Raw genomic sequence first — 9,629 nt, 5'->3', positions numbered from 1 at the left:
TTCGAGCTTTATTCATTCAACAAATTCAAAGCTACTTTGTTCGCGCCGTTTAGCCAAACGGGCGTGCGATGTCATGTGTGCCTGCATGTGACCCGACGTTCTAAACGTAAGCCTACACACACCGCACTGGAAGGGCCTGTCGCCGGTGTGGATACGCCGGTGCAACTCCAGGCTGGTTTTGCTGGAAAATTTACTGCCACAATCCTTCTCCGGGCAGGACATTATTTCCCTTCGCAATTCGTGCGTCTTCAGATGCACTTCGAGGACGGCCTTGAGGGTGAAACTTTTAGAACATTTATCACACCGGAACGGGCGTTCACCTGAAAAATGCAGAATTTTAATTAAGCATTCTACCTTACCAGATTCACGATCAACCTTACCTGTATGCGTTCGAATATGTCGACGTAGGTCCACGGGCTTCTTGAACACTTTCTGACAACCCTTGCAGCGGTATTTTTTCTTCCCGTCATCAACCACTTCCTCGAACAGATCTTGTTCGGTTTTGTTCGGAATCTTGCCTTCTTTCGTTTTCAGAGCAATTTGTGCTGGATCCGCATGTTCTTCTAAGACAAACGTTGTTTCAGTCTCACCCTCTTGGGAAGTCTCATTCATATACTGATACAACGAGTCGTCCAAGTTATTCGATTTTGGCGTTTCTGCAGTTGGTTGCACCGTGTCTTCGACTGGATTTTCCATTATGACTTGCGCGAAATTGCCATCCCCTAGGTCTATTGATTCGTTTATTGAAAGATCGGTTCCAATCTGCACCGGAAGTTCGTATAGTTGATCGTCTATTCTCACGATGCAATTTGTGAGATTACTGATGTCTACAATGCTGACATTGGAAGGTAGGTTGCTCACATCAATTAGCATTTCTTCGGTTAGCTGAGGTTGCGGCTCATCAGATTTCTGTGCAGATTCGGTTGAGAATTGTTCGATTGGATTCTGTTGATCGACGACATCCGGATGGTTGACTCTCATATGCGACTTGCAATTCTGATACCATTTGAATACCCGCTTGCAATAAGGGCAACTATATGACCTGGTGGGATTATCGTGATGCTTCTGGTGCCTACGAAGACTCGACTGCAGGCTGAAGCTGACACTGCATTGGTCACATTTATAGTGCAGGTGAGAGTTCTGACTGTGACTGTTGCAATGCACTTTCAGGGTGTGGCTTGTGGTGAAGGTTTTGTCGCAAATATGACAACGGTTACCCTTAATGCCGTAATGGGACTTAGTGTGCTGCTTGAGATGACTGGATTTTTTGAATGCAGCGGGGCAAATTTCACAAAGGTGACGTCTTTGTGCATTAGGACCTGTAAATTTAATAAGACAGGAACACATCACTAACGGGATCTATACTATATATCTGGATGAAACTGTACAGTCGGGAATCTTTGAAATTTTATTTAACATTGTGGTAGATCGCCTAGATCACTCTATTACTTCAATTTATTTTTGAGTACTTGACATCCTGGAAAATGTTTCTAGGAGGTAGTAAATTCAATGATGCTAAGTCAAAGTTTGCATTTTTTAGTGATGGTGGCGCGTTATATTTATGATGACACACAGGTGATACTGGAATCACTGCACAATTTCACTTAGAATGAGTTCTACAATGATAATTCACTCCTTTCAAGACATCATGAGAGAATTTTCTTGATAACGTGTACCGTTATATGGAAATCACACTTTTATCACATATCTGTCCAGCTTATTGTGACTTGTTTCTTGAAGTTCTATCTGTAATTAGTGAGTTGATTCTTCTATTCATTTCTGATTTTTTTTACATGTTGGTGATGATGAAGATGATAATTGTGTATCCACATCAGCGCAAAAATTATCTATGGCTATGGCTGCAGTGCAGAGTCATACCGGAACGGAATGATCTACCTGATGATCTGTTGGAAACCAGTTCATTTAGCTTCCTAGAACTTTCTTAGCTACACGGAATGTCGTAATTGGCTGAATTTTTGGTATTATTTATCAAAGATGGAAAATGCAAACATAGAATTAAACGTTACTAGTGGTGCCGCGAAAAATTTGAATATGGCATTTTTTTTACATTTTCCTTGCACTTTCCTGTCCTACTAATTGCTGGAGTCTCTAATCACGGCATGATTAATAAAGTTAAGAAAAATCTCGTCCTTAACAAATATGAATTTTACCTTGCAAATGCTCTTGGCTCCGACTGGCTACGGTGGGCTGTACTACGTCCGATACAGATTGACGACCATCTGTTTCGTGTTCCCTGATGTGTTTGTTCAGTTGGGCCATTTCTGGGAAATCCATTCCACAGTTGCCACACTTGTAGATGACACCGAGCGATGGTTCGCTCGGTTTAGCTGAATCTGTGGGAAATTTGGCGGGTGAGCGTTGATCTTTGCTTGTTTCGGCCATTAGGCTGGCATGTACTTTTGTTTTGTGTGCATTCAGACTGCCTAGTTTTTTGAACACACATGGACAGAACGGGCATGGTTGCTTTCCCACCAAAGAAGTTGTTCTTTTTGGGTGTACCCGGAGTGTGTGAACGCGTAGGTTGACCTTCTGCGAGAATTTCAAGCCACATAGGAGGCAAACGAATTCCTGAATTTTGCTGTGCACCAATGAGTGTGTTTTCAGTGTGCTTTTCTGGTTGAAAGCTTTTCCGCAGATGCTGCACTGTAAATAAAGGTAATTAAAAATATATTAACTGTTATAAACACATTTACCCTGAACCCTCGAGCGATCGCGCTGTTGTATTTTGTACTACACATCGAAAAAATCTCACTTTTTGTATTCAACGTGGTGCTGGTGGTGGTTGACCACCAGTTACGAAAGGTTAAAGGATATGAAATACTTTTTGTACACTTGATTGTATTTACCTTTTCAACCAGTGCGCCGATTCTCAATATCGAAAAAGTCAATTATTTAAAGATACATATACGTATCTAGTATACAGGGATTCGCGTCTGCGCTGATTTGACAGAAGCGATCGCTCGCTTCGGTGGTCGACCGTTAAATTTGGGGGGGGGGGACACTTTTGAATCGCCACTGTCACGTCGGTTCGTCGGTGATTGTACTGCAAACCAAATGTACACATTTAAATATTAGTTTATTGCCATTTAACAATAATAGGTAGCTTTGTATTTTAACAACTGTTGTAAAGATTATCACTGCCGTGAATCGCATATCTGTCCCATTTGCATAGGAAATCCAGCAAAGATGGGACTGATATGCGATTCACGGCAGCTCAGGTCATTCAAAACTTGGAGTTTTGTGCTTAATCTATCTACCGTGACCGGCCCTAATTCTGCGCAGTCCCTAATTCGGCGCACTTTCTCGAATATACCACAAAATCACGGACGCTAGGTCAATATTACCTTCAAATATATTTTTTGAATATTGCTTCAATAGTAATGAAAAAGTTTGTGAAGAAAAAAATTTCGAATCAACGATCATTATTTTGTAAAAAAAATAAAATAATGTTGCAAGTACCATAAATTGCCTGAAATCTGTGTCCGTTAGCGAAACTGCTAAAAAGTTGCTTCATGAGCTGAAGCATTTTGCGACATGAATAATGAAGAGAATGTCTGCTTTTCCATGCGCATCCTGTACTGCTGTCTTTGAGGAATCAGAATCGGCAAAAAACAATTGAGTTTTCTTCTTCTTTTTTTAATCTTCTTGTTCTTCTTAGGTGCGCAGAATTAGGAACCGGTATTAAATAGTGGTCCTAATTCTGCGCAGACATTTCAACACTAAGTTTTGAACATATAATTAATAAACAAACATCATATAAATGCCACCATAGTTACAACTAGGATATTCGAAGTTTCTAGCAATCCGGTGAATGTAATTACGGCTCAACAAGTTAGTTTTTGAACTTTGAAGGCTAATTTACGATTTTTGAATTTTTGATCTGATAGTTCGACCGGACTAACCATTTGTTTTAAGCATTTGCTATAAACCTCGGGGGAAATTTTATGGATTCATGCAAGTATTCGTCAAATGCGATATATGATGTGAGTTTACATGGAATTTTCTTAAACAGTGGAAACCCTGGAGTTAGACAAGAAAGAAGTCTCAGTTTGCAAACAAAGATTGTGCCACCTTGTCATGGCGAAAAAGTTTATATTGCCTTTAGAAATGAAAGTAAATTTTACTAAAATGTGCGTATGCGAATAACTAAAAAGCTTTACGTAGTAGTATTCGATAATGTTACAAAATCCTTTTGTGTATTATGATTAAAAATCCCTTTGCTTAGTAATCGAAGTAGGTAGTAGCAATGTTGAGGACATGCAAAGTTCCAATATGGTCGTAATGTCGTATAAAAGTTTAAAATGAAGAATTCAATTGAATTTCATCTATGAATCATATACAGTTCATATGTTCGACTGATCTCCGGACTGCTACCCTCAACTCCGGCAGAGTCTTCCTGCGTAGAGGCTGGTCTGCTACCGTTCCAGATATTTATCCTCGCAGCTCTTTGCATCAAGAGTGCGACCTTCTCCAGCAAGAACACGAGCGATGACAGAGTCTTTCTTCTCATCGAGGGGAACAGAGCTCTAAACACAGTAGCCAACATGGATCTCCCTCCGGTTGCAAAGCTGCACTGGCTTGGAGACAGGAGTTGGCATTCCGTACCGCCGAAAATTGACAATCGGATAAAAAACAGTTTCTCTGCCGGCTGTAACTCTGCTGCTCTACGAAGGTCGGTCGCTGAACTTTTGCGTGTCTCCTACCCGAACTTTGCTCACCGGTTTTCTGATGGATCGCTCTTAGTGGTGTGCCGAGACCAGATTTATCGATATTATCGATATCGGTTTACCCAATTATCGAAATCGAAGCGATATCGGTTTCCAATTATCGATATCGAATCCGATATCCGATAATGAATGAAATATGAAATTTTATTTTAAAATGTAGTAATTATATACATTTTACGGTTTCTGTTTCGCTGATGACTTTTTAAAGTGAAAATATTAACTTTTTAAGGTGAATATAGAACGAAGCCACACCTTGAATTTTCAAAAGCACAAATCTGAAGAACCAAGTATCGCACTACCAGTGGGTGACCAATCGATCAATTTTTCAGCTCGGTGCGATGTTTGGTTCCTCAGATTTGTGCTTCCAAAATTTCAAGGTGTGACTTCGTTCTATATTCACCTTAAGCCATTTCAAAGACAAATGCTGAGAAGAGACTGACATGGCATTTCCAGTTATTAATGTTCTTGCAGCCTTGATGCAACAGCGGGAAGCCACGTTTATTAATACTCTCAATACAGATTTCTTAATCGCTCTACCACAGACAAACAGACGTAATACCTTTAACGATTTTCATTGAAATCCATCGCCCAGTTCACACTATCACCTGGTGGAAAAGTTGCACGAATCACTGTGTTATGCAATATCGTCAACAGAAGGCGCTAGTGTGAAACGTCAAACGCATAGAAAAACGATGCGCGCGCCTGTGGTTGTGAAAGCCACAACTATGAAAATTTAAAATGATCGTTTAAAGCGTGGTCGATGGAAATTTCGCAAGTGTTACGTCTGTTTGTCTGTGGCTCTACTCTTCCCTTGTTGACCCTTAAGTAAATAATATTGTCACTTCGCCACCATATCGGACGTCGCACAACTCGCGACGTTTTTGGAAGAAGTGTGCATCTATCTCCTTGTCATCAACAACAAAGCGCAGGAGTCCCAAAAAAGTTGCGACACTTTTGGACCAAGAAACATGCAATTTTTGATTGATTGTCTTTCTTGATTCCAACCGGATAGACAATATGCCGTTAAACCTTACGTTGAACTATCCATTCGTAATAACTCCACTGAAACGTCAGCCGATTTTCTAAATCAGCGAGACTTGGAAATTTTCTCTTGCTGCAAACTTAGTTGGCTAAATAGTACTGATGGACTGTCCGATATCGCGCGGAGAATATCGTCGATATCGGATTTTAAATTATCGGATATCGTATCGATAATTTGAACCCGATAATTATCGATAATATCGGATTTATCGATATCGGCACACCCCTAATCGCTCTCCCATCTTGGAGTCGGGATAGGTGTATCAGGGGACATCCCGCCGGTCAGCATGAGTCTTCCCCCACAGTGCTCAGTTTTCTCTGCTGAAGCAGCAGCAGCCTTCATCGCTGCTACCACGCCATCTGACCGCCCGATACTGGTTCTGACCGATTCTGCGAGCGTCATATCGGCGCTTCAATCTGATACACCGACACACCCCTGGATCCAGGGTATACTTATGAACGCTCCAGCTGATACCGTGTTCACGTGGATCCCTGGACACTGCGGTGTTCCGGGAAATGAAAAAGCTGATCATCTCGCTGGCTCCGGTCACACCCGTGAACGACACACTGACAGAATCCCGCTCATGGATCTTAAACGATGGATCAAATCCAGCTGCCGTCAGTACTGGGGTAACCTATGGAGCCAATCAAGAACTGCTTTCCTGCGGAAAACAAAAGACACGGTTGAACCATGGACTGATTTGCCAGTGCTCAAAGACCAGAGAGTAATCTCTCGATTGCGAACCGGGCACACACTTCTATCACACAACATGGGAGGTGGTCCGTTCCGCAAGGAGTGTGAAGTGTGCCACATCCCAGCCACAGTAGAACATGTCCTTTGCGTGTGTCCCATCTACGAGGGCCAACGTCGACTCCACAACATCGCTGGTAATATTGGAGAAGTCCTACGGGACGATCAGGATACCATCAAAACACTGTTCAAGTTTCTCCACGATTGTAACCTGTATGAATTAATTTAACAGCTCTCTCATTCGTTCATTAATTTAGTGTGTTGAACTAACATTATGTTAAAAAACACAATAATAAAGAATAAAAAAAAAAAAAAAATCTATGAATCATGTTCTCATTACAACTACCGCACATGGACGTGCGCGCGATGAGGAGGAGAATGAAATGGATACAGCTAGCAGTGTGGATCTTTCAGAACCCGAACCAGCCCAGGATGACTTGGATAAATGGATCTCGTTTTTAGCAAGCGGACGAGAAAAGTGGAAAAACAAACGAAAAAGTTTGGAATCAAATCAATGAAGATTGTAGATATATAGTTTATAAAATCAGACCTGAATGACCCCCGGGTTAAAAGGTCTTTAATAAATAATAATAATAAAAAAAATAATAATCTTTTTAGAGTTTTTCCCATGTGCGCAGAATTAGGAACATTAGTGCGCAGAATAAGGAATATTCCAAAAAAGGGTGCGCAGAATTAGGAACAGAGACACACTTTAGAATTTTCATGATTTTACATATAAATTGAGTGTTTTGTAAAAGAATTATATTTTTCCCTCATTTACAAAGCTAATAACTATGTGCAGTCAAAAATTCAGCCAAATCGGTTCGATTTGCAATTTGTTACAGCTGATTGAAATTGAAAAAGTCTTAGATGCGCAGAATATGGACCCTCCACGGTACACATATAAAAATGAGTTTGAAGTCCCTTTGAGGCGAGAGACGAACCAGCCAAGGGCTGAAAGTCTCTCTAATAAAGACAAATCAATCAATCAATCCCTTTGAGGCAACAAAACTCACGAACGGCTGAACCGATCGGGATGACTCTTGCAGGGTTTGATTCGTATTCATGGTGGCTGTGTTTATATGTAAAAAAAGTTACGAAAATCCACTAGAAAGGTAAAAAAATGATGAAGTACGGATTTTTCATGAGCCGGGAACAAATTCAGCGTGATCAAAATTGAATCAATCTAGAGTGCGTTGCTGCGATAACCTCAACAGTTGTCAAACCGCCACAGCTTGGCAAGACAACGTTTGCCGGGACAGCTAGTCTACAATAAATTATTTTAGACATATTCATTATTAAAAATGACTAAAACTAAACCAACTAGAATCAGATCAGATGTATTGGTATGACATTACACATCTTGTCCAAACATCTAAACCCCAGAATAGTTTGGATGAACTAGGACTTTACTGAGACCTACATGAAAGTAGTATAATGCGATTATCAACTTTGAACTTGTACACAATTCACTATGACTACCGCATAGAATGTTGATCGAATTTGAACATATTAAAATACAACTAATTACCTGTTTTGATATTGAAAATCGACTCGCTGCTTCAAAAGATAATATAATCAAAACTTTATTTAGAAGTGTACAGAAAGTCGTCTGCTTCCTAAGGACTTACAAAACCAAACAAAATAATTAGTATTAATACATAAATCAGGTTATACGTACCACAAACGGCTTTTGCTTGGTATGTACGAGATAATGCCTTTCGAGCAAGCTCTGCTTCGGGAACACTTTGTCCTCGCATAGATTGCACTTGAAGACGGTTTTGCCCGGCGCACTCCCCATACCAATTTTGTCCGCCGTGCTATTGTCCCTTTTCCGTACTCCAACCTCGTGGCCTTCGTACACGTGAGCTTTCAGTCCATCCAGCGTTTGAAAAGCCCCGTCGCATATGGCGCAAATGTAATCCTCGCTGACGTAGTGCCGCTCGATGTGACCTACCAGTGTGGCGTGACGACGGAACGCAACCCCACATTGAGGACATTTGAACGGTACATTGCCACCGGCACTGTGGACTATCCGGTGGAGGGCAAAGTTCTTCGATAAGTTGTACGCTGCTTCACAGTGAGGGCATTGAAATTTCTTCTTTTCCGGGTGTAGCTGACTTTGGTGACGAGCCAATAGGGCTCTGTTCCGGAACACGGACGAACAGTGGCTGCATGGGTAGTGTTCCGAAGGCAAACGGTCGATTTCCGTTGAGTTGCAATTTTCAGCGGAATCCATGTGAATTGTTTTTTTTTTTGTTTTGAAAAATTAAATGCTTTGTACGAAAAGAACAGGTGTCTTACTTCCTGAACTTTAAATTTACATCAATGTTACAATAATTATAGTTATCACGATTATTACGATTAAAAATACTTTTTTAATCAATAAGGTATCACTGATTGTTTACTTTTATCAATCATTGATGATGGGAGGTGGTGCGGGCGGAATGCAGCGTTCCCTGTGTTGGGCCAATAGGCCTTTTCATGTGACAGATCCGTGCATGCATTTGTTTGCAAAGCTTGAACAACAGCTGCTAACAAGAACGTGTCATCTTCATAGAAGAACTCAAGCATAACTTTTCAATCCGACGTAACTCAAGAATGTAAACAAATCCGGGTTAACTGCTGCATGCATGATTCATAAAGCAAATTGAAGAATCCACATCACTGTTTGATGATTTATTGCTTAATTTGTTTAACTAAGCATATTTTTCGGAACGACGTATCTAACTATTTTGATGTTTACAACTTTACTGATAGATACACCGTTTTGATAGATGGAAAAACCAAACGACGTATCTAGCCAAAATCAAAAGTAACAGATACACCAAATTGGCACCATACAAAAGCGACGTATCTGGCATGACGTATCTCTAATCAACCCGGTGTATGTGTATTTTTGTCAAAATTCATTGTGAAAATGATATGGAATGAGTAGGTTTTGTTTCTTACCTAGTGCGTGCTATATCCCTGGTGATGTTAAGCACGAAAAAACTTATGAAAAGTCTTTTAATAAAAAACTATTTTAGTGAAATGGTCGTCAACATTGACTATCAATTTTCTCAGATCAGTGAAAAAGTTAGATACGT

General features: G+C 40.5%; 1 protein-coding gene across 2 annotated transcripts; it reads right to left on the bottom strand.

Annotated features, from left to right (window-relative positions):
* Positions 1 to 8,928, bottom strand: LOC109431826 (zinc finger protein 91). Of its 2 annotated transcripts, XM_029852619.2 has the most exons (4): positions 8,222 to 8,926; positions 2,172 to 2,664; positions 381 to 1,319; positions 1 to 320 (listed from the first exon to the last, which is right to left on the bottom strand). In XM_029852619.2, the coding sequence occupies exons 1-4, from the start codon at positions 8,777 to 8,779 to the stop codon at positions 13 to 15; spliced, it is 2,298 nt and encodes a 765-aa protein (XP_029708479.1). In that variant the 5' UTR covers positions 8,780 to 8,926; the 3' UTR covers positions 1 to 12. The 2 variants fall into 2 exon arrangements, with proteins under 2 accessions (XP_029708479.1, XP_062706052.1); XM_062850068.1 differs by having other exon boundaries at positions 1 to 1,319; positions 8,222 to 8,928.
* Between the last annotated feature and the right edge of the window lie 701 nt (positions 8,929 to 9,629).

Source organism: Aedes albopictus, chromosome 2, assembly GCF_035046485.1.
Source record: "Aedes albopictus strain Foshan chromosome 2, AalbF5, whole genome shotgun sequence".
NCBI lineage: Eukaryota > Metazoa > Arthropoda > Insecta > Diptera > Culicidae > Aedes > Aedes albopictus.
Note: the sequence above shows the minus strand (reverse complement) of the source record. Positions and strands in the feature narration are given on the sequence as shown.

Coding starts and splice junctions, on each gene's coding strand:
- LOC109431826 (XM_062850068.1), bottom strand. CDS start 8,779: ATGGATTCCGCTGAAAATTGCAACTCAACGGAAATCGACCGTTTGCCT. Junction 2,665..8,221: donor CCAAGCAAAAGCCGTTTGTG/GTACGTATAACC, acceptor CTTTATTTACAG/TGCAGCATCTGCGGAAAAGC. Junction 1,320..2,171: donor GAGCCAAGAGCATTTGCAAG/GTAAAATTCATA, acceptor TTAAATTTACAG/GTCCTAATGCACAAAGACGT.